Raw genomic sequence first — 25,196 nt, forward strand, 5'->3', positions numbered from 1 at the left:
GAATAATATTATTGTCTTCATTTATTGTCTGCCAACATCTTTCAGATGTTCCAGTCCTTGTTGCACTTCAGTTATGCTTAGAGAGTGCTGGTTGTCACACAAGCTGGATAAAATATATTCTGAGAACTTGTGACTAAATGAAGCTATGGAAAGATCATCGAAACAAATTACTCAAACTATCAAACTTAACTGTATAAATTTGAAATGCATGTTGGCCAATCCAGTACCTAATAAGAATGTTTACATCAGAGTTCAACATTGAAACATTATATTTGGGTAATGGAAGGGAGACACAATGAGGATGCTGGTGCAGTGTTAACTTGTATACCTTTATTTTGAACATGAACACATGTATTACTCTAGTATTTTGTTTTCAATTTTCCAGTCTTCCATAAAAGACTTTGCTTGGGATAGTTTTTCCATTTTGTCAATAAAAGTGTCTTGAACTGTTCCTGGGATATATGTGGGTATTTTCTATCACAATATACCTAAAATATAATAATATATCGTAGAGCTTGAAGCTGTTAGACATTTTGTTTCTGTCAGGAAAACATGGAGTCATGAAGTGTTTCCACTCGAAACTGCTGGTCTTGCTCCTTAACCTGTGAAGAAAATTATATAAATGTAAAATATCACATATTATTTAAAGATACATCATGTTATGGCTATTTTTTAACTGATCAATGATTTATTATTTAAAAATTCTAACTCTCATAACAATACATATTTACTGACTGTAAGACTTTCATCAAACATCTAGATTCATTGAATTAAAAAAAAGAAAAACACATCTGTGGAACTGCATACAGAATGATGTCCTAATACCTTTAAATTTTTCATTTCTTCATATTCAGGGTCGTCTGTAGGCAACTCATGTCTGCACAGAGGACAACTGTTAGTCTAAAAGAAAAAGCACAAGATTCAATGATCACAGTCTCATAGTAATATCTTATTTATAATATATAGATTTAGCCAAGCCTATAAGTGGAGCTCCTGGGTCGGGTTGTTCAAACCCCAATTAAGCTAACCCAGGATAAGCGAGAATTTTGATTTGAGTTTTGTAACTTTACGGTGAGATTTACTGTTTACACGGTTTGGCCTTCTGTTCTGAGTTTCAATTATCTCAAACTGCACAAAACAAAAGCAGTGAAAAACATTTGTATACCTTCAGAACAACCCGGCCCTGATTAACAAGTTAACTTGACATGACCCCACGATCAAATTGAAAACCAGTGCTTGGTCAGTGGTCAACTCGTGAGCTCTAAACCTGAGTCTGTGATGTTCACGTCATACTAGTCAGCGGATACCTTGTTTTGACAGCTGTCAATTGACCATAACATGGGTGTTCAAGGCTGCATGTTTCAGTCGACCTATTAGCTGGAGTATTCTATATATAACATTGTGGGAAGTACCTCGCATTGGTACTCCTGCCCCGTTCGTACTTTCTCTTTTGGGAATTATTCTCTTTTCTTTTCTTCCTCAATATATTCCCAATAAAACTCATCACATTATCAAATTATTTTATCTGTTTAGAATTTCTTGAATTTTTTTCCTAGTCTTGAAATAGTACTTATGCTTATGGCTGGTATCAAAGAACTGTTGTATTTCTCCGATCACAGGAATTTGGTCACTGATGTGTAGAGACCTGTGATTATTACCTTTGATAACCAAGGTAGAATACAACTCTGATGGAACATATGGTCACATGGAAGCTGCTTGACATTTTCACCAATCTGACATCAAGAAACAAGCAAATATGCAGTCAGAAGATTGATAAATAAACCAAAACATGGAACTGTCTCCAAATAATATGGGAGCTAGTATAAATAACCACTGAGGGCTCAGAGGTCTGACTGTAACCATCCTTGTCTAAATGGTAATGCATTTAATACAATTCTAAATGGTTTAGGTGCATTGAAAATTGATATCAAATGGACTGAATGTGTGGATAGACACCTTTATAAATCTATTAACGAGTTGTTGCAATAAGTGGAGACTTAAACTAGAAAAGATAAGCTAGCTAGGCGCCCAGTAAATAAGAGTTACTCACCTTATATTCTGCTTGACAAATGGGACAGGAACAGCCTTTAACTAACAAACAACAAACAATTACAACCAAAATAATAACAGATATAATATACAAGATGACACAAGTCTACTTATAAGCCCCTGGGATGATGTAGTACCTGCATGTTTGTTCCAAGCTTCATAAGCATACATGTTACTTGCACTTGATTCATTAAGCAACTGACAGTGGATGTTGTTTTGTCAAAAATGCAGCTGCTTTTTTTCAAAAATCAAAGTCAATAATGAATGAAAAAGTAGTAAGAAACGGTGCATGCAAACTGTTACAAGCATGGAGCAGAATTGTTAGACATTGTGTAGTTGTGCGCATAACATACCAATGTGTTCAGCAGTTATGGGTACAGCTGGTAGAGATTCTACAACTTCTTTGGAAGCTGGTGGTGCTTGAATTTGATCAAATGCTGCTCTTTAAAAAAGAAATTAATAAATAATGCACAATAATAAGTAACTGACAATACAGTTATTGATAAATTTTATTTGACGAATACATACCTTGCAATGTCAAGCAGATCACTGGCAGACAGAAGCATCCTGAGAGATGAAACACAAGCCGTGTTATAGTGAAATAATTCATGATCAAGTTTCGGCTCTTTACCTTTCTATATAATTCAATTATTTTATTAGTCAAAATTAAGCTCAGTGAGATTACAGAATTTATCAACTCATCAAAAAACGTTCTGACTGTTTTCCCACTCTGTTAGAAACGTATCCTAAAACTTAGAGCCTATTAAATAATAAATTTACTACACCTTGCGAGCTCAAGGAAGAAATCAGGATTGCTTGTTCGGTCTGTGAGTTCGTGCTCATCAAAATAAGATGCCATTTTATCGAGCTATGACACAGCAGAATTCTGCACTTCTATTAAAATGATGAAGGAATTGAACCTTCGGAGAAAAGAAATCTCTGCAAACTTTCAGTTTAGTATGAAATTCGAACTGTTGATCGAAAAAGAACCAAGCTTATTCCTGGCACCAAAGGAATCAGCAAATACTCATTAGCTAGAAAATTCATACGGCTGCCATCTTGTTCAAGTCATGTTTGTTCTTCATGTAATTCTTCATGTAATTCTTCATGTATGATACCTTCTTGGATTCTTTTCTTGTTCTCGTTACCAGATTCCGTGGGCCGGGTGGCTACGGAACGAGCGAAATGTGAATACTATATAAAGTCATGTATAAAGGTAACAAAGGTTATCCGTTTATCTTAAACGACTCAATCAAGAGCGATTAAGATGTTCCCTCCTACTTGTGCGCCATTCTTTGAATTTTTAGACGTCGCACCTTTGTAAACCTCTGTAAAGAAGAAAAGTTATGTTATTTCACGGCGGCGCTCAATAAAAGCTTCCAGGTCCAATATTGTACCTATGAAATCTGGCATTTAATTGTTCCTTTTGTAATCCCAATTCGATATTGGCAAAGTGAGGAGGCAGACGAAAACGCGCCGGTGTGCATGCATTCGTTCAAGCGAGTAGCTAGCAGTCGATTCTGGAAAAATTCTTTCCATCGACCTCTCATGTCGATGTCCCGCTTTATGACTGTTCACGCCATGTCAACTGATCAGACTAAGTCTTGCTTGAAGGCGAAATCTCAGTATCATCTCTAGCCGCACTGTATACAATTGTCGAGTCATTTCCTGTTTCCTAGGACATTATTAGCTTGCGAGTCCAATTATTATATTCGCATTACCTGGGCCTTAATTTTATTGGGATTTCTTGATGACAAATTTGAAATTGATCTCTGAAGTGAGGCTAAAGACAGTCAAAGAAAGTTGCATTTAAAAATAATTTATATGTGAAACATCTTAGTTAAATTGCTTGTTTATTTTGGTGAGATCAGGGTTAAAATAAGTGAACTGTGCTAGTTATGGATTTTCCAACTATTGCGCGCGGGGTTAATTGACTAAAAATACCAGCAGGTGCTATTGGCTTTTTCGTTGTAAGTTTATTCTTAATATGCAAAAGGTTAATGGTTTTGAAGTAAAGTGAACAAACGTTATGAAATATTAATCGTCTTTCAATAGGAAAGAGATATTGGTTTTGGTTTTAAGCAGGCACGCAATGAAGACTTCAATACTTCGTTCGTTTTTGTCACTGTCACTACTTAACATTTCTGGTCACGTGATCTAACATATAATTTTCCTTGTTTATGGACTTACTACGTGTTTTGAAAAGAACCATGTCGCGTATATGATATCTGTATTATATTGAGTGGTGATTACGTACCAAACTATTGTTCTGTGTGAAACTTATCCCAAAAAAAAACTGATCAATTCTCTTCCTTTCGAAAAGCCGAGGAGAATACGTCGATTTTAGTTCTTTAGTTCTGGTGGTAGAGAAAATTGTATTTGTGATACCTAATTATGATTAAGGACACCGGCCACTGCACGACAGATGCCAACTCCCACTATATTTTATGATAAAAAGATATAACGCATGGGGTAAAAGAGAATTATTTGAAGATACAGCATGCCGTTATATTTAGCTCAGTTGAATATGAAGATTAAAGGATGTTCAATTTCGAGCTTATTCACTTTTTCGTTTTGTACCTGTTATGAACTTGCCCGACGTTTTCGCGAGTTCATTTACTAAATACACCAGCTTTACCAAGTGCTTTTAGCCTTAGTTGAAGATTAACATACAAAAGTTAATGATCCCAGAGAAAGGTAAGAGCCTAATGACGTCATGAAATATTTATATACCATTGGAGGCTAATGGACAAGATATATTCGGTTAATATCTGACAGGTATTGCCTCCGGGCACGCAATTAGGAAGAAAATTTACACATAATGGAATCTGTTTTCATTTTACTCTCCCAAACATTGAAAAAGGTTATTTACGTCAAGGTAAAAGACGCAATCTGTCATAGAGGAGAGAAAAAAAGAAAAACTCGAGGAACAAACGATAAAACTGTGATTATCATTTTTCTATTGACATTGTGGGTACAAACGTCGAACTGACTTTTTAACATGCACATTTGTTTTAAATATATATTCATTGCTATTATATTAAGTCTGCCAGCGTTACTGCTTTAGTCCACAGCTTTTCAGCTGCGCCTTTTCGTTAATCATCAGTGGATATCTAGGGAAATAATCGACCTATTTTAATGACCAAATTGCTGCTGAGTTTTTTTTTTTTTTTTTTTTTTTCGCGGTTTATTCCCTTTGACCAAGGGAAGATTAAAACGACTCTTCCAGCAGGTACCTTGGAAAAGCAGTCCATATGGATCAACCATCATTTACTTAACAGTCTTTCGCAGCTGATCCCGGTTATTTCGGTCGCTTGGTCAGCTGATTCAACACTTGTGATATCGCGTGATATCGCGGGACTTTCTGGCGTGATCATAAAAAGAAAACGCAACATTAGGACAGGATTAGGACTATGAATTAATCCTCGTCACTGACAAAATGCAAATTAAAGCGAAATACTTCATCGTAGTATTTCCGACAGTGAATAGTTTCCTTTCCGCAAGGTTTCGGAAGCTTTTATTTGCCATCCGACAGAAAGATCTCATCTTTGTATGTAGTCATTCAATTAATCTCTACAGACATCAGTATTGTCTCCGGTGTACTTTCGTACCGAGTTCCCTCCTTGCTAGCGTAGCATTCCTTGCTAGGACGGGGAGGGTGGCTGTGTGCATATTGAAGGTAGTGTAGGGGAGGGGTAAGGAGTGGAGTGGATCATGACTTATTAGTGAGATTGATGAGGACTTATTTCAAGAAATATCGCATTGTCTGACGACCCGTACCAATGTGTTTCTAGGACTATCACATAATCAGGAACAATGACAATTTTGCTGGTATTTTTTTTATTTGAGATTTCGAAATATATAAACGGTTGAGTGAAAACTGTCGCCTGGCAGATGGAACAATTAGCTTAGTTTACTCTGCTTTTCCATCAGGCCTTATCGCTCTTATATTTGATTGATAGAACCAAGAAGCCATTTGCACTGAAACACGTTGTATAAATGCTGCTTCTCTCGGTCACTAAATGTTTGATCGACCTTTGTCACTTTGTTGGCTTCCAAACTTCTCAGCCAATCAAACTGCTGCACGTGTAATTTATTGCTATTCATTAAGCTTCCTGTGCTGAATGCGTCTCGCTTTGGCAGGTGAAACTGAAACCTTGACTAAAACCGCCACTCTAATCCGCAGTTATTAGTTTTCCACAGTTCGTTTCTACCTGTATTTTACAGCGATATATTACAGTGTTCATCAGAGTTAATTGGTGTGCCGCAAACGAGTCTCTTCTTTAAAACCACATAACAAAGTACAACGGAAGTGTTAGTAGTATCTGATAGCCATATTTCACGTGAATGTTAATGGAATATTACTCACTAATTTATACCGGAGCTTTCTCTTCTAATGGACGTGATAAGAAATTGAAATGGTGCTGTGTCTGTCTGTGATGTAAATTTGCTCTAGGTCTAGCTATGTTTTTCTGGCTTTGTTTCGAGATCTCCTTCACTGTCGATTATTTCAGGCCGGAGTCCGTGAGATACTTGTCTACAAAGCCGTCTTAAGACGCGATTAAAAATCAGTTGAACTCAAATCGATATTAACGAGTTCTTAACACTGCTTCACTCCATCAGTTTCGCGAAATTCGATTGTTTATACCTCAGAATCTTTCTGTTTTGTTTTCAGTGTTAATTTTAATAGGGGAAGGGCGTGGCTGACATTGACGCGCGAAGTGTTGATCCATTCGGTCACGTGCTACGACTTTCAGTTCTCTACGTTTATAAATACATACTAAATGAACTTTTAAGTTATCCTAAAGACGAGTAAGGTAGTTCATATGCCACGCAGAAATTATTTAAGCAATACAAGGACATTTTTATCTTTAGCTATCTATCAGTAGAAAAATGATGTAAAGACATAATTTACAGACTGTTTAGCATGATGTCCACATCTGTTTGCAGGATGTTCCGGATTGTTTAATATATATGGTTTGTAGAGCTCAGCGCGGCGACCTATTAGTGTTTCTCAGCCCGCATGTTTGCACCCATGTTTACAAACAGGCTGTCTTTGGCTAGAAACTTCCTCAAGACTGTAGTAATATAAGACTGAGAAAGAGTATGAAACTCAAAGACTGAACTTTGAGCTTTCAAGTGAACGTTAGTGTCAGAAGATAAGTGAATAAAAGCCCATCTCACTCGAGCCAGAGAATATATAATTGCATCGTTTCACAAACAGTAAACTAATTTAGTAACAATGTTCATAAAGATTAAAATTCATAGCTGAAAAAAAATGATTCCTCAGAATATAACCCCATCATATTTAGTTTTAAGACCGCGACTGAACGAGATGTCTCTGCGAAGTCGGACAATGCGTCAGTATTATTTCAAATAAGCCATGTTTGTTGCGAACCGATCGATCTACATTTCGCCCCCTAAGAAAACAATCATGTCAGTTTAGATAACGCTATTGGAAGACAGGCTGCGTCAGAAAGTGAACCTAGCTGAAGTATGTCTCGAACCCGAATCTAAGATCGACCACGGGTGCTTTATTTTTAGCACCTTTGGGTAGATCTTTCTCAGATTGTCCCACAGCAATTTGCTCTGTTAGCATCAGCCCCGGGGGCTCAGCGTCAGTGAACATTTCGGCGGTAGCCATTTATACGCCGGTGAGGTAGCGAGACAATCATTAAGGAGCATACTATCTTCACACGTTGAATACATCACAACGACCAGTTTGTAGCAGCTATTTGTACCAAGGCGACTCAAGGCCTGAAGAGGAATTAAAACACACGAGGTCCAGTAAATTAATAGAATTACCTGGTTTTACACCAGCTGAGGTTATTGTTCAAACTGTCATGACAGCCCGACTGTTAGTCGCCGAATTTTAACTACTTCTATCGAAATATCACACGCTCATTTGATAATGCGGGTCTGGGAGATTTGTATTCTTCGCTCGGTCAAAGTTGTCTCTTTTCTTAATTATTTCATCAATTCTGTGTAACTGAATGCAAGGTTCAGAGAAGGCAAGGCCAGAGCTAAAAAAGAATAACATAGTCCGCAGGCGTTTACTGATCAATGTCTCTCCCATCACAGATCAAGTTCCACTGAGCTGGAAAGCTAGGCAAGTTAGAATTTAATAAATACCTTAATTCTAAAAGACTGAAATTCACACTTGTGGCGTGGACAGTGATAACTGAGAAATATATTTAAGCATCGAAATTTTTAAGCTACTCTAAGATCAATAATTTCACTATATTGTAAGAAATTATGACATTAGCTTTTTACTCTTGGCTTTTTATTTTTTTCAACTTATCCCACGAATGGCGGCTTTGCAGAGTAAATACTTTTTTCCAGCTTAACTATTTTTTCTGTAAATTTAGAGGTTTTAATTCGTCGAAATCAGAACTGAGATCAGAGACCTGCTAAAAACATATTCTTGAATAGCATAAGGCAGTGTCTTTTCTGTTTAATCCTTCACCCACTGGCATTTGGAAAGACAAACTACGACAACTATATGAACCTCGGTCGGCCGCCGATGATGAAGCTATTTACTGTTGTAACATAAAATAAATGGCTTGCAAAACTACCTGAACTGTGAGATGGAGAATCATTTCCGAGGCAATAGCGAGGTTCCTTCAGTTTCTTCGCTGATTTTCATGAAAAACGCGCTTTGAGATAAGAAACAATGATGTGTCACAGTAAGAGAAACTGAAATAAAATGTCGGTCGATCGGCGCGCGCGGCCAGAAAGAAAAGTAATACACGTGCCGGAATAAGTTTTGCCTCCGGGCAAAACGATTTCTGTGGCCCAGGCGATAGATTTAATAGGCTAATGCTTTCCCAGATCGTTATGAAATCTTACAGACAATTGTTTATCGAGAGCACAGTCCGCCTCAGTCAGCCGCCGCTAGCAAGATTAGCTGGGTGAAATTTGAGTCCCCGCGCACGGCTTACTTCATGGGAAATGCTATTAATGTCTTCTTTTACCCTTACATTAATTGTACAAGGGCCAGCATGGACATATGTGGTAAAGGAAGTCTAGATTATTCATTAAAGTGCGTAGGAAGTGCATGAGTTTAAGCCGGTAAAAAATGAAAGGCTTCTTGACAATTTACAAGATTGTGGAAGGTGCGTCAGAACTTTGAGAACACAGCAGCTATCGCACCTCTTGGCATAAATTACGATTCTGCTCTGATTATGCACGCTATGTCTGAATATAGCTGCGATGCCGACTGAATCTTTCAGGTAAGCCCGTATTGAGAAGATAACATTGATACCAGTAGATCGTAAATCGCCCAATTCTCTCAATTCAACATTATCCTAGCATCCGTAATGAAACTGAACTTCTTGCAATATTAAGAAGATTTTTACTAAGTAAATTACCACCATGAAAGAATTAAAAAACCCCCTCTTTTAATAACTTCAGAGTAGAGAGTGTTACAGGGTTATCAGTTTCTCCAAACGGGGCATTCTTCCCCGCTATAGAAAAACGCAGAGTCTGCTTCCGCTTTAAAAAGGTGTGCATCAGCTCACGAAACCAAACCCAGCCAAGCTTAGTAAATTGTTACAATTCTTCTAATATCTAAGGATATAAACTCCAAAATGCCCACCCTTCAAAGTACAAAGCCAGTGAAAATGTTGCTCCTTCACTGAATTTGTGTTGGCGATTGAAACTGTTGAGTTTTAGCGCTACGCAAAGACGGTGCGAAAGCTATTGTGAACGAGTTTGCTTTGCACTTTCTAATGAACACAATGATGCGTGATGTACATACGATCGCGTGCTTTCCACCGATGATGTAAACATGCCAAAATTAGTCAAAAGTGAAAACATCGAAATTGAATAAAATGAGCATATATATCGATCCAAGTGTCAACTTGAGAGTCAACAAGTGTCTGACGCAAAGCAGCCAATCACAGGCGGATATTTTCCTCCCCAGGTTTCTCCGAGCACACGTTCCAGTTATCTTGGCCAATCAGAGGAGTTCTTTTCAGCCGCACGTGATCACTTGCGGGTTTTCCCAGCATGCTCTTCATTGAAGCCGGAATTTGGAGCATTTGGCGCCTCGAGCTTTCAGTTTTGAAGAGAGTTGTTCGTGGTATGGCGGACATTTATAGTTGTAAGCGATGTTTATAAGTTAAAAATCAGCTTTGTAACGCTCCAGGAACCTTGCGCGATGGCAACCAACAAAGTTGTCAATGGTATCACGAGCCAGACGGCCGAGGCGAAGAAGAGAATGACAAAAGAGGACGATGAAGGGTAAAGTGACTTCTGAGTTTGTCAATATAACGCGCAAAATTCGCGAAATTATACGCGAAAATAATTTGTAATTTATTATGGGCACCACATAAAGGGCCAAGAACTTAACTGGTCTTAATTCTTGAGTTTGCCTGCTGAGTGCTAGTGTATGTTTAATCCTTTGTGAATATCTACGTGTGTTTATACGCTTCACGCAACTCTTTATTCGAACTTGTTTCGAATGCGTGGCGCGACCGTGTCTACCATCTCCTCACAACTTCCTTTCTTATTGTTTCTGTTTCACAGCAAGCTCTTCGTGGGCGGACTCAGCTATGAAACTACCAAAGGTAACTTGATGTTTTTTGGTTGAAATTTGATAAATTGTGAAAGTCTGTGCGAACCAGGTGTGTGTGAGTTGTTTACGACCTGCGGCTAACAATTCTCTTCTAATTCAGAAACTTTGACGGATTATTTTAAAACTTTTGGTGAAGTTATCGGCGTTGAAATAAAGATGGATGCCTTAACGGGTCGCTCAAGGTTTGTAGAATCATTTATACTTTGTGTATGCTGTTGTCGCGAGACTTCAACTGAATTAAATGGAGAAGTACTAGTTTTGTAATTTTTTAGCCCGACAATGTATTCTTTTGTAGTCGTCGCCCCACGTGCTCGGTGTCTCTCAGTTGACATATATAATGTATGGAGAAATCAGCTTTAGATTTCGCAGCTTCGTGTGCCAACACACGTTTTCTTTTGTTTTTCTGTTAACTTTCTTAACGCCTTGGAGAATGACTGCTAAGATTTTAGCCGACGTGTGAAAATAAAGCAATTGACCCGGATATAACAGGAGAAGTCGATTGATCTTGAGCGAGACGGGTTTCTTGTCTTGGTTTAAACAATTCAAGTGAAAAGAACAGTCTTATAAAAGGCGACTGGTGTCTTAATTCTCGTTATAAACAGCCCCCTGTAGAGAGCCATTTTTCGCGGTTATTTTCTAGTATAAACACATGCATGCATAGAAGCACGCCATTAGCGTGCGCGAAGATCGAAAGACGATCAAGAACTCTAGTTGGCGCCGCAGATCGCTGTTTTGACTGAATGAATATCCTACTTTTATATTTGACGGCCTAGGCTGTGATCGATATTTTGGGAAAGCGATCAAAAAATTTATATTCTAGTTTAAACAAGAGAAAATTCTATTTTGTCATGAACCTTTTAGTGCTCTTAAGTTCTTTACTTGTGCGTTTAGCGTGAGGCAGGTCCCTGAAATTGACACTAACTTATTCACATAATTTATTGTTTGTTTTGTTTCTTTTCAGGGGCTTCGCATTTGTACAGTTCAAGGATCCGTCAGAAGCAAACAAGGTAGGTGATGTCGTTGTACTTCTATCGTAATGCAAGGGCGAGCTTAAACCTTTTCATGTTAAAAATTTTGGACAAACAATGGCGCGGGCATAATAATGAGTGAAGTGTTGCGTTAAAGGCTCGTGTCCGTATCTCTAATGGCTTAAGCTCATTATTCAGGAATAAGTGAAAGCCGTACGCGTACAGGTTTACCTCCAGACATACGAGACCAACCCTTTTGCAGGTTATTTTCGAGAGTAAGGGTGCCTGAAATAAAGACACTATTATTAAGTACTCGCTGGCCAGTAATCTTGTGACAAGATATCACAACATATATTGGGTTTCTCTCAAGACAATGAATTGGTGATCTGTGTCACTGTTGGTTGCAGAACCGTGACAACTTGGCCAATCAGGGAATTTTACTTCATTCACTATATTGAGCCACGAATATCAGTAGCATTGATGGAGCAGAATTTACCGAGAATTTAATCTCTTCCTTTCATTATCGTGAACAATAATCTCAAGCAACCTGGCCTACCGAACATGATAGTGTCTGAAATTGAAGAAGAAAACAAATATTCAACATTTTCAATGTGCAAAGTGCTATAATTGGTTGCATGACAAGAACGAAAGCAAGCTAAACTGACTTATTAATAAATATGAGGTTATCTGACTGTGTTCTTGGAGTGCACTTAATAGGTCTTGTGACGTTGCTAGTGAACTTTCATTTTGCAAGCAAAGTTGCTGTCCGGCTATAAATTACTGGCAAAAACAGGTGATTTTTTGGGGGGCGGAAATTGCCACAGGGCATAACAAGAAGCAGAACTCGATGTCTATATAGCTGTCATGCCCAGATTAAATATAGAAAGTGTTTTGATATGATCACAAAAGAAGTGTTCTATCTTTACTGAAGACAATAAAATGTGAAGTTTCAAATAAAATGGAAAGTACAGGTCAACATTGCATGATGAGGAAGTTCAGGATATTAAAGTGCTCTGCTGAAATCCTGAATACCAAATGACCAAAATATTGTCACTTATAATATAAATAACCATGCTAACAGGTTACCCCAGAGGTAATTTTATTGTATTCAGAATGTTTGATAATATGTTCATCTATGTTTTTGTGTTAGCCCTTTATGTTAGGTCAGCTAAATTTTTCGTTCATATATTTGTTATATTGCAAGCACTATGTCCAATACTGATTGCACATAATTAGAACATTAAATGCAGAGTGCGTGAGAAGTTAAAAAGTTTAGGTTAATTGTCTTAGTTTGTCTCGGATTAAAATTAAAATAGCATTAATATCAAGCATTTAATGTGTAGTATGCCAGTAAAAGATAAAATTTTGTTTGGGTGTCATGTAAGTTCTTTTTGTATATGATCAGCCACTCTGAGCAAAGTTACTCACTCACAGGTCTGAACAGGTTTTTGTATTGAGTCAAGGAAGGGTGCTTTGAAAAGGTGATCTTTTTGTTTAGTTGTTACTGACAGTAAAGGGAAGTGGGTTCAACAATTCGAGAATAATGTGCTCATGACCATATTGCTTACAAACCAAAACAACTCAATTTTATTTACTGTTTCCCCACAACTCCTGACCAGTTCACAGGTTCAGTTCTATTTGAGGAAAAACAACATGAAAATTTAGCAAAATGTAAATTATGCTATGTTAACAAAATTATACTTAGAATGAAACATGTGTAGTATTTCAAAATTTGCAGTTAAGTCATTTGTTGTTAGCGGTGACGAGATGTTGTCAATCAAACTTTAGGCATGCACTGATATGCCGGACACAAAGTTAGTCAGCAGAAGTTTAGTCTTGCATTAAAGTGTCATGGTTTAATGGAGTCTTGCATGTAATGTTCAATATGTTGAGATGAGTAGGTTAGACTCACTACTCAAAGATATAGCTCAGCTTTTCTGACTAGGGTATTTAATTAACCTGGTTTATATTTAGAAGCATTCATAGTACATTGCTAGTTTTTTGACAAAGTTTTCAAGCAGGTAGCTTTATTGCAGTTATGGTAGGTGGCTGACTAGACCATTGTTCCCTAAAGACAGACAGACCCGCAGCCTAGCAGATTACAATGTAGCTGACTGGGATTGTCAATTTGGTGTTTCTCTTTTCTGTTGGCCTGCTCTTCTAAGACAACCCTAATAATTATGACCCTAATAAATTTAAATGTTCTTTTGGTTTTAGGTCTTACAACACTCGGGACCTCATTTACTAGATGGTAAAACTGTAAGTTGAATGCCAGTGATCATTTCAGATTTGTTATAGAGATATAAAGATTCATTATATTATTTATTGTAATTTTTCAACCAATTGTGCTTTAATAGTTTGTTCTGCCATGACAGTCACGGTGTGGATATCTCAGAGTTTACCACAGCTGTTAGTACAGTAAAATAACAACTGGGTCTGCCCTGGAGGAGATATTATCCACTTTTCATTCAGTTAATGAACATGCAGGGAAGCAATCTTCCATGAATCTATAGAATATAGAATTTGCTGCAATCTAGAACCATACACCATATGAAAACAAGTTACCATTAGATTATAAAGCAATTTGTTATAAAAAGAAGACAGCTAAAATTACCTGTATAGACTTGCATAGCGATAGGTGAAATTCTATCAGAAATTACTTGTATTCACAGCTAGTTTCAACACACGTTTTGGAGGAAAATACTTGCCTCTTCACAGTCAGTTATTGCACAAGATTTGTTAATGCTTAATGAAGTCATTGACAAATCATTTGCTTGTGTAGCTACACAGAAAAAATTCTGAATTAAATCATTGATGTTATAAGGTCGTAATGCCGCTTTTGATTCAGAACTGATTCTATGTATGCAATCAAGCATTAAGTCCCAATTTCATTTGAAGGTAAAACTTGCCATTTTTCAGGTTGATCCCAAGCCAGCAGCACCTATAAACAAGGTATGTTGGTATGAAATACATTAATATGTAAAGTGTTTATAGTGTCATAAAGCTACATTGCAAAAGTTTCTCTGTGTAGTATTAAAATGTGTTTGAAGACTTACAGTATTGTGCAAAACTAATGAGAGTGAAATGCGCGAATATCGTTCTTTGTCTCCGCAAAATTTTGAAGAAAATTTGCCCGGAAATTCGAGAGTCTTTTCACAATGTCTTGAGCATTAATTTTTTAAAACAAAGGATGAAAATTCATGGCATTTTCAAGACCAGACCGAAAATTCCTTATTAGAGGGATAATTCCACTTGCAGTGGGCGGAATATTGCAGTGCAGTGCGCTGACCAGTATCGAGCCATCAATGTATCATTCTCTCGTGAATGATCGTGGTCACGTTGACGCTTTACGCCTCTATAAAATTTGCTGATGTTAATGTGTTAATCCGTCTTTCATGGCGAAGAACGTAGAGAATTTGAATCCTTTGATCATTTTCAATGACACAAACTCGCTAACTTAAGCTTTGCCATGTCACTGTGTCAGCAAGGCAGGTACAAAAGTTGGACCGCTAGCCTGGGTAAACTTGGACGAAAGTGAAATTCTTAATAAGGTTTTTTGAAGGCCTACTTCACCTCAAAATTCATTCAAAGTGACATCAAATTCAGTGATTGATGGACAAGCAGACATGTTGTTTATCTAGTGCCAGGTCTCCATACGGCCCCACAACGTGCCCAGTCCCCTCAGCTGCTATCATGATGGCCATATTCTTGTCCGCCTGCCATGATGGATAGTATATTATTCGCGACAATCCCTCTTTATTTCACCCTCATAAGTAAGAGATGGAGACGCATGACCGCGCTTGAGCATGTTGGAAGTGCAAAGAAATGGGATTAGGCGAGGAAAAGTGCAGAGACATTCAGATGGCCAGTGCGAAAGGGAGAGACACAGCTGCCACGAACAAAAGGATTCTTACATGAACTGAGCCGAAATGAGATGCTCTTATTTAAGCTTATACCATACTCCCGCTGTAAGAGACTGGCCTGAATAGTTCGATAATAGTTTCGAACCTTCGACAGTAATATCGCAAGGTTGCGCAGAGCCTGGGCTCATTATGGCTGCACTGCGAGTACTACCGAGAGTAGCATTTCTTGTTCAATGAAAACAGGTTGGCAAACAGACCATTTAAGCTTGTGAGCTTTGAGACTGTAACAAACAAAGTGATATCAGCTTTCTCTGGACATAAGCAAGGTAAGTTTGCGAGAAAAGGCTTTGAGATATTACTATCACTCACGATGATATTAAGGTTTTTATTGTGCACATTCTTGTTTTGCTCTGGCTTAATTCATCTTACTACTGGGAATCGATGGGAAACTTAACGAACAGAGCAAATTTTTGTTAGAAAGTTCGAAGGAAAATTCAAGGAGAGCAAATTTCCGCTCGAAAAATTGGGCCAAATTATTGGTAGACACGAATTACTGCTCAAAAATTCGCGTCGACTAAAACAATGGGCAGCGGGAAAATTCGTTGAATTTTCTTCGAACTTTTGAGGTGAACAAAACTTCGCCATTTTTCGTCGAAAAGCTGAGAAATTCATGAATTTTGTCAAATTACGCTCTCATTACTTTTGCACAATACTGTAGGTATTTAATGCATTCCTTTACATAAGCGTTATTGGCTTCCATGGTCTTCCTTGCCTATAAAATACATTGATGCCATTGATGTGTTATTATATATATATTTATAAATGGCAAAAATAAAACAAGAAACAAGAAACTACTAGACTAACTTACTAGACTAATAAATATTTGTATACTTTAGATTTAACCTTATGGGTGAATTTACTTTTCAATTGACTTATTTTGTAGCTAAATCACTGATTGTGTTAAAATTGTGTGATGTGTTGCATGAGCTGAAATGCTGCTGATCCTTTGAACCTGACTTTTTTATATTAAAACATTTTTTTTTACAAAGACATGAATTATTCTTTGTTTTAATTTCAGCCACCTCATTTGAGAGTAAAGAAAATATTTGTGGGAGGTCTTAAACCAGAAATTACTGACCAGCAGATTAGAGATTATTTTTTTGATAAGTATGCACCGGTAAGGATTACTTGTAGGAAACTAAATGGGCAAATATCTGTTAAGGTGTGAATAATTACTGGCTTGAAATGAATTAGGAAGAGGGAGTGACGTGCAACCAGTTCACCATTTAGACTAGGTCACAGGTCAGGGTTTATATCTCATTCACGCCATATCACTAAGGGTCACATATATTCAACTTTCATGTGGCTTTTATTTATGTAGTCATATAACTAAAAAGTGACTGCATCTCCAGGTCACAGTGAGCCTTCAGTTTTGGGGTGCAGTGATCCTACAGAGAGATTTACTTACTCTGATCTGCCCATTTTTTGGGAGGTTGTTGCTTTAGAGATTTGTGCTTTATTTTAGAGAAGGAGCCACTTTTGTGGTGTATACTTTAAAAAACTCTGTCTCCATAGCAAAGTGTTTCTGTGAATAGCTTATTACATTTTTCTTGTACCTTGATTTCAGGTGAGAGACACAGAATATGTCACTGAACACTCAACGAACAAGAGAAGAGGTACTAAATGATTAGCACATTTCAGGCCAGCATTTCCTCTTAATTTTCACATAAAAAAAAAATATTTTTTTTTGTTCTTGCAAGGTAAAGTTTTTTTCTTTTTTCTTTTAGGCTTCTGTTTTGTTTCCTTTGATTCTGAGGATACTGTTGACAAGATTTGTGAGCAACAATTCCATCATATTGATGGTAATAAGGTAAGTGGTGTTGTTATTCACCTTCATCTACGTCTTTTATGGCTGGTGTCACACAGCCTTGAGTGTTGTGATGAATGAGTACCAAATCAACTTAAAGCTAGGACATAGTTTGCTGTACTGCTCTGAATAAATGGAAATGTTTGATCTCCCTGACTCCAAATATTGAAAGTTAACTTCAGTGCCTTGGTATATTCATACAAATAAGAACTGCTGCTACTGAAACTCGGGCTCTACTTCTAGGCTTGTGTTCCTTAGACTGTCTTTAAGAGATGTTTGGCTTCGAAAACTTTGGTGAACTGTTGTTCATGTTTTTTCAGGTTGAAGTTAAAAGAGCTCTTCCTAAGGAGGTCCAACAACAGCAAGCTGCTCTGCGAGCTGCAGTGGCTGGAAGAGGAATGATCCCTGCAACTATTGGTGAGCCTGGAACAATGCTCTCACACGTTTCCTTTAAATTACTTCCCACAAGTACACTGTAATTCCTACTAATTTCATCACCTGCAGCTCTTTAGATTAGAGGAAATGAAATATGGAACTAGAGGACTAACTACGCCTACAACACTTCAAAGGAATCTTGAAAGAATCAAGTTTGTCATGTAATAAATAAAATTAAATCCCAGCGTCATGGTCACTTTGCTTTGAGTTTCCGCCATTTGTTGAGTTCTGTACACATAAATTTTATACAATTTAGCCCTTCCTAATTTTGTGCTTGCTCTGCAGTTTTAGGGGTGTTTGGTTGTTCTTAAAATTGCTCAGTCATCATGGTTTCTGTGCTAATTAAAACTGAATTGTTCAGCAGCAGCCACAGCGTTTGGAGTTGTACCTGGAAGAGGAAGAGCTGCCACTGGTTTAAGCAGAGGTATTAAAATAGTTTTCTACCTCTGTGTGGGGGCCTTGAACAGTAAATTAAATTTCAGATCATGGTGGTTGAAGGATATTTTTGTTTCATCTCCTTGTACCATACCTGGATTTGCTGTAGACTGTGTAGATTAAATTGCCCGTTCTGTGTGCCTGACTCAGAGAGGTATCCAGATGAACATGATGGGTAGCAACAAACTTGAATAGGGTAACCTGGCTAAGTACTGTCTATCAGTAGAGAGGCATACCAATGATGACAAGATATTAACTGAAAACTGTCTTTACATGTTTCTAGAACTGAAGTTTATCTCTTTAGTGACATGAATACCAATTTTGATTTTTCAGGTCCCTTTCGCACCAGTACAGGTGCAGGGGTTGGTGGGCTCAATCTCACGGCGGCGGCAGCTGCAGCAGCCTACAACCCAACGTATGCGGCAGCACTGTATGGTGCAGCATTTGGCACAGCTGGAGCCTATGACCCGGCTGTCTACCCAGCTTCTTATGCTGCTGGTCTCCAAGTCCATCCAAGCTACTCCCCAGCAACATTTGGTGCCACAGCTTCAGGGTACCCTGGTGGGGGATATGATTACCCTTATGGAGCAGCAAGAGATATCCGATATCCAGGTATGCAGGCAGTTCAGAGTAAGGAGGTTTTGAATGCACAATGATGGCAAAAGAATGTGGCAGTTCCTTTATTATAATATTATGTTTGAATTTACTGGGAAATTTGAAAGAGGGATCACAAGACAAGTGGCACAGAACTATTGATTTGACTATTTTGACACTCCAGTGAAGGAGTTGATTTAGCAAGAATGTGGTTTAAAATAGCGTTTTAAGCAAAGTGTCAGCAACTGTACCATCACTGCTTTCAACTCTACACATATTTATACTAAAAGAAAAACAAAAAAGAAAATTATATTTTTTTGAGGTTTAATTGTACGTCTCTGGGATTTTTGATCACTAAGGTTGATCAGCCTACTCTAGGCAAAAATAGTGCTGTCTATGACATTTTCATATTTAGCTTGGACCAACCCAAGTGTTTTCTGTTGATCATTTTAGACATATGTATCCCACATAGAAAATGCAGAGGTTCATTAAGAAAATGTTTTTGTGTTTTGTCTCCAACCTTTAAATTTCCCAGAGAAGTGCAACTGTATGATTGTATACAACAACAAACAGCACAAATGCTGTAAAATATATAGACGAATGATATTGAAAGATGTTAACATTTTCACACATAATGTTATATTTTCTAGAAAGTGAATAGGAGTTGTCCAGGACAATATTTAATGTATATTCATCAGTAACGTTTTGTGAATTGTTGTACATTGTATATGTAGGTGATATAGTCCGATGACAGAACATCAATTATATTTTTTAGCTTGCTAGATCGGTGATTTTGATGGAGTACTTTTTATTTGTCAGAGCTTTGCTTGGTAGATTACCAGTGATTCCTAGAGCAGTCTTCCAATAGCTTGTAAAAGTGCTTGTCAAGCATATACATGGCTGAGAGATCTGAAAGTTCTGTTGAGATCAGATTCTGTGGTCCATGGTTCATTTCCTTAAAGGGTGATAATGTTGACAAGGGCTTTCACAATATTCCTCTCTGACTTCACACTAATTATAAGTCAGAATTTGTTGCCTTTGGTTTGATTGTTTTAGGTTTTTTATTTTTACGGGATGCACTGAGTTGTTGGAAAACTGCTCTAGAAGACAACTCTTCAGTCTTGTTTTGCTGGAATTGAGATTGACTGATCAACACTGGATTCATATCGCATTCACAAGTTTTGGTTTTGTCTGGTTATTTCAAAATTTCTTCATTTACACGTTTGGAACAAAATTTTTGTTCTCTGTTAATTAAATTAAGCTTTGTTACTGTTATTTACAGTGACGAAAATATTTAGATGAACATAACATTCTTCCGTTATACATATTTTTTTTATTTTGAAATGCTCTTACAGAATTTGCATGATTGTCATGATCATCTTGGATGTGCTCTTTTAATAGGTTTATGAATTTTAATGAAACCACATTCCTATCTTCCATTATTTCATTACATTGACAGAGAAATAATACTGTTGCTAATGTAACAGCAAAACCAAAATTTGTTAAGTGCTACATGATGCAGTTACTGTAAGTTTGATTTGAAAATAGTCAAGATTTCAGGTACACCAGAACAGTATCAATAAGATCTATGCAGGTGTACAGACCAGATGTAATTACCAAACAGGAGAGGCAATCAGTGTTGGTTGTGGTTTAAGAAATGATGCTATCCATTCGTTGTGTACATAGTCTGAACATCAACACACTACCTCATTTTTTTACCTTCTCAGTCCTCACATTGATGAACGAATTTCTTCTTCTTACTGACACCAATACATTGCTTTTGGTGCCAATTGGGAGAACTTGATGAATCATCCAGGCATTACTTTATGCCTTGATGTCAATATACAAATTGGTTTCTGTACTTCATGAATTGTAGGCAGCATTTGATTACAAATTATTGGAAAACAATTTAAGCAGCAAGTTGATATGAAGATCAATGTTGACTGGGACTGGAAGGATAAGAGAAGAAGGGAGTGTTCATGTATAACAAGTCTTGCAAGGCAAGAGGACGTTCTGTGCTGAATTATGCACAGCTTTTGTATTTGTGTTTTTTGGAAAATGTTGATAAATTTCCTTCGTGTATATTTTCTTAGTTTTGTGTTGTGTTTGCAGATGTTTTGTGAAAAGTTTATTATTTTCTTGACAAATATTTAATTCTTAATGACTTGAAGGACACAAGATCTGCTGCAGATGAGAATTTATGTTTAAAACGTTTTAACCTTTCAAAAACCTTCAAAGTCACCATAATTTTTGTCATCATCCCATGTTTCAGTGTTTTTAGTTATGGTTATAGCAGTTCTATTTTGTCGTTTTTGCAGTCACTGTGGTTTGGATACTTAGTCTAGTGGATATAATGTTGTGATGATACATTGTTGTGTTTGATGGTGTTATATTAGTACCTTGAACAAATAGGCATAAATAACACTGCCCCTTTTATTCAGTATGCACACGTTTACATGTTCAATATTCACAATCATAAGACTCCTTTTCAAGGTGTTTAGTGCAATTCAAAAAAACCAGGAGCTCATCAAGCAATCAGCCCCTGGTGTGTCATAACCCTTAAGTATCATCAGTGCATTATTTTCACCTCTGTGCATTGTTATTAAATGAGCTAACTGAGACATGAAACTACAACAGTCCACCTAATACTGTAGTATGTTGGGTGTTGCAAGTAATTCATTGGTGGATAAGGACAAAGAAGAAAGATGTCACTGCATTAAAGAGATGCGCAAGTTATGGATCCACTGAAGCACAACTCTCTATGTCACAATCATGTTATTTCTGATACATTCCCAATTTATTCAGTATATTAAGTAAATTGAATGCACTGTAGTTATTTGACGTATTGTTATTATTAGTATTATTAAAATAAGGAAAATCCCTGCAAATTAGACCATTGAGTAAGCATCACTGATGCAAGGTTGAAACATTTTCTCCCTTCAGTGCCTATTCGTAAGTTAGATACAGTTTCAAAGTGAATGTAAACTGGCAGTTTTATGAGAATTCTTTACATTAGTTTATGTTACCTGTAACATCATATCACTAGCTTACTCTACTGTTTTTAACAATAAATGGGTATATGCACATGCATTTTACCTGAAGCAGTTCAGTAGCTGAAATTGATGTTTTTCAGTTTGAATCAATGCTGGTAGCATTTTAGCTGTGTTAAATGGTGTGAAAAACTTTAAACAGAACTATAAAGGCTTAACTTCTAATGGTTAACTATAAATTGTGAACCGAAACTATTGGCTTGCTTATTGAAACTTTTTCAACTCTGGAGCTCAGGGGTTTCATTAAGGGCCAGGCACCGGGCAAATTGACCGGCTGAGAGGATTTTTCCTTCCTGGTTTGACCATCTAGCAGGATATATATTTTTCTTTAAGAAGTTCAGTTCAAATAGTTTTTCCTGCCTGGGAAAACCAGTTGTCTTCCTACTGAAAATGTTAATGAAACCCTTTGGGAGCTTTTCTTTTGGAGTGTCTGAAATGAAATAATTTCCACTTCATTTGTGTTTTTTGTTAAGCTTTTCTGGGCATTGTTAGGTGCTTTTTCTTAGTGTTTGACTTAAAATTTATTCAGTAATGGGGCTAATTGACTTTGCAAGCTTGAAGCTTGCATTAACCTGTATACTTCTAGTGAATGATATGAGCTCTGTAGTGAAGGTAATTCAAGCCTTAAGAATAAGTTTAAGTGGTATTGTAGTAGGTAATGAAAGTCTAGTTTAAGACACACCAAGTAATTTCTTAAATAATGAGTGTTAAATGTTTCCTGGTTTAGATGTCATGTAGTGTGGGGAGTATGATATAATTTGTCAATAACCAGCTTTACCATTGTGATACTTTCCAAACTGGCATTAAGGCCCCAGTTTGTTGTATTGAAAGTGAATAAAACTGTGTTAGTGTTGCCAAATAATGCTTGGGCAGCGTTTTCTGCTAAATCGCTGACCCTTCATCACGTGACAGATGCAAGTGATCTGATTGGCTCCTTCCCGCAGCAGGGAAGTGGTGTCGTGGACACAGATGACAATGGTGGCACCTCCTTGTGCACTTTTCGATGATATTAAAAGAAGGGTGCCAGGTAAGGCGCGTCTGCTGTACCAAAGTGCAGCTCTTTCAAGCTCCACCTGCTGTTCTACAACCCACCCATTCAAGACCTCACTGTAAGCCCTGCCACGCCCACTATGCCACAGCTTGAGTTGAGATCACCACATGTCAAATCTAAATCAGTTGACAAAGCAACTTAATTTCTGTAACTAAAGCTTTTTAAATTCACGCTGGTAAATAAAATGTGCACTCTATTTAACTTAAACTATGGCCAGCCTAACAATGCTGTGTCCTTAATACAAGCCGTTTCTTTAGAGTAAAAAGTTGAGCAAATAATTTAGTGTTGGACAAACAGAGTTTGAAGAGATTGCGTGGCAGCTGTTCACTGTCAATAGACACCTCAGTAATGCACTCAGGGTTGTCAGGTTGGCTGTAGATGTGGGGCAAGATAACTGGATTTGAATTCATTACATGGTCAGGACTTGTGTTGTTTGTAGTTAGCCAGCTCTTTACGATGTAAAGTAATAAGCACTGTAAGTTAAAGGGAAATGATAATGTGTGTAAAGGTGTAAGAGACAGATCACTTGTAATCAATTAACACTGACATCTAGAAGTTAATAAGTAAAGTAAATTTAACCAATATTATTATACAACTCTGTAACGTAATGTAACTCGTCAACCATAATGTCTAGTGTAATGTTCTAAACAGGAGTGTTCCCAAATTGAAGGAATTCATAATCCCAGTCCCTGCTGTTTTACTGGTAGCCTTGAGCAGATCATCAGCAAGGAAATTCTGTATTCAATATTTCATACAAGTTTTAAATCAAATGACAGGGAGTCATCTGCATGTTTTACAATCCCTTTAAAATTAATTGGTGTAGACGTGTCCTAAGCGTTGTTGACTAAGATCGTGGAGGAAATTCTGAAGCAGTTTTATTTTACTTGTTCACCAAAGAAAAAATTGGGAAAATGTAACCGTGCTTTGGTCTGATGTTGAGGTTCACTTCTGTTTGTGATCACTTCTGTTTTTGTAAGGTTGCATGTGCTGGTGACAATTCTAAATCTTTATTTGTTATTCTTTCGTTGTTAAACGGCTAATATCTGTAGTGTTGCTTCCCAGTTTATATTTCTGCACAAGACAAGCTGTAACGCTATACCTTCTCAAATATCATGCATTTGAAAATTCTCTGAGTTGATCTAAGTTAGCAGTTTTGATTTTTAGACCAGTTGATTATCTAAGTTGGCAGCGTTATGAAAGTACATTAGTGGAGCTGTGTAAACTGTTTTCAGGTGTGGTCAAGTTTGTAAGCCTCTTTCCTGTTCTCCGTCGCGACACTCGTTGCGTGACATCCTAACAAAGCATTGCAAAGTAACCTTTGTCTATATCTGACTATTTTCTGTTCACATTGTGACGTAGTTCATTGTTTCTGTTTTGTACTTCAGATGGGAGACCAAGTGCTTTTGGACCAATATTGTCATACACCAGAACAGCCTTCCATCCTTACGCCCGCTAGCAAATTACACGTGGCGTGACAAGTGATCAGTCACGCAATCCATTCAATGGACTGGTGGATGTAACACAGGAATTATTTTATGGAATTGGAACAATTTTTTATTCATACAGTGTGAGGAAGCACGTTAACAGCAACACGCTCAGGAACCCGTCAAACGAGATGTGCGTGTTTGTTATCCACTTGTTCATATTCATTTAAAATCATTTGGACTCATCTACGTAAGGTTGCACTGTCTTGCAAGTGTTGCAATTAACAATATTTTATGGGCCGTAAAGCTCTGATGTATTGACATTTGCATGGTCACATTACTTCAACCCCAGGTTAAAAAAAATGTAAACAGTAGTTCTAGTTTTTCCCTAAAAGGGCCACAGAATTGTATTAGAAGAATCTTGTCTATATTTGTTCGTATCTTGTATAGTATTTATATTCATGTATATTGTTTGAGTTCTCTCCTTTTAAAAACAGCAGTTCACAGGACTGATTTAGTATTCTTTCATACAGTATTTTGAGTTAGCTGTCACGCAGTGCTTTTCCTCTCCTATGAAGGGTAGCGTGACGACTTGAGCAAATAAGAACTGAGAAGGAGAGGGGGCTGTTTAGGATCGATGGTCATTTGTGTACCGAGTCACCCGTCCCTTGTTAGTGGATAGAGTGATGTTCTATTGATTGAACACTGCTAAGAAAGCTGCTCTCATTTACTGCTGCTACAGGGGAGAACTCTGTTGTCATTTTGCAGAATAAAATTTCTTTGTTAGGTTGTAGTTTAGTGCACTTGAGTTCACCTGCTGTTCTTCAAGAACAATAAACTTGTGGAATTGCTTATGTTTCTGTTTGACATGTTGTGTTCCGT

The 25,196-nt window shown here is 37.4% G+C and overlaps 2 protein-coding genes and 1 long non-coding RNA gene across 6 annotated transcripts; 1 reads left to right on the forward strand and 2 right to left on the reverse strand.

Annotated features, from left to right (window-relative positions):
* Positions 1-310: 310 nt before the first annotated feature.
* On the reverse strand, positions 311-3,147 carry LOC110060808 (E3 ubiquitin-protein ligase RNF181-like). 2 transcript variants are annotated; one of them, XM_020767604.2, is made up of 7 exons: positions 2,835-3,147; positions 2,578-2,616; positions 2,403-2,486; positions 2,051-2,091; positions 1,659-1,733; positions 826-900; positions 311-602 (listed from the first exon to the last, which is right to left on the reverse strand). In XM_020767604.2, the coding sequence occupies exons 1-7, from the start codon at positions 2,890-2,892 to the stop codon at positions 543-545; spliced, it is 432 nt and encodes a 143-aa protein (XP_020623263.1). In that variant the 5' UTR covers positions 2,893-3,147; the 3' UTR covers positions 311-542. The 2 variants fall into 2 exon arrangements, with proteins under 2 accessions (XP_020623263.1, XP_020623262.1); XM_020767603.2 differs by having other exon boundaries at positions 2,403-2,491; positions 2,835-3,146.
* Positions 3,148-5,207: 2,060 nt separating this feature from the next.
* LOC149105926 (uncharacterized) lies at positions 5,208-8,990 on the reverse strand. The gene is made up of 2 exons (XR_016201568.1): positions 8,625-8,990; positions 5,208-7,806 (listed from the first exon to the last, which is right to left on the reverse strand). It is a non-coding gene; the product is annotated as an uncharacterized LOC149105926 (long non-coding RNA).
* Positions 8,991-9,990: 1,000 nt separating this feature from the next.
* LOC110060880 (heterogeneous nuclear ribonucleoprotein A/B-like) lies at positions 9,991-25,168 on the forward strand. 3 transcript variants are annotated; one of them, XM_089271709.1, is made up of 13 exons: positions 9,991-10,293; positions 10,579-10,619; positions 10,728-10,809; positions 11,589-11,634; positions 13,813-13,854; positions 14,515-14,547; positions 16,537-16,635; positions 17,086-17,134; positions 17,246-17,328; positions 17,646-17,742; positions 18,122-18,184; positions 18,529-18,807; positions 22,752-22,866. In XM_089271709.1, the coding sequence occupies exons 1-13, from the start codon at positions 10,211-10,213 to the stop codon at positions 22,844-22,846; spliced, it is 1,092 nt and encodes a 363-aa protein (XP_089127835.1). In that variant the 5' UTR covers positions 9,991-10,210; the 3' UTR covers positions 22,847-22,866. The 3 variants fall into 3 exon arrangements, with proteins under 3 accessions (XP_089127835.1, XP_020623347.1, XP_020623348.1); XM_020767688.2 differs by lacking the exon at positions 22,752-22,866 and adding an exon at positions 24,276-25,168 and having other exon boundaries at positions 9,997-10,293; XM_020767689.2 differs by lacking the exon at positions 22,752-22,866 and adding an exon at positions 24,276-25,168 and having other exon boundaries at positions 9,998-10,293; positions 18,125-18,184.
* The last annotated feature ends 28 nt before the right edge of the window (positions 25,169-25,196 follow it).

This window comes from Orbicella faveolata, unplaced genomic scaffold, assembly GCF_042242905.1.
Source record: "Orbicella faveolata isolate gen_17 unplaced genomic scaffold, um_ofav_v1 contig_34, whole genome shotgun sequence".
Lineage (NCBI taxonomy): Eukaryota > Metazoa > Cnidaria > Anthozoa > Scleractinia > Merulinidae > Orbicella > Orbicella faveolata.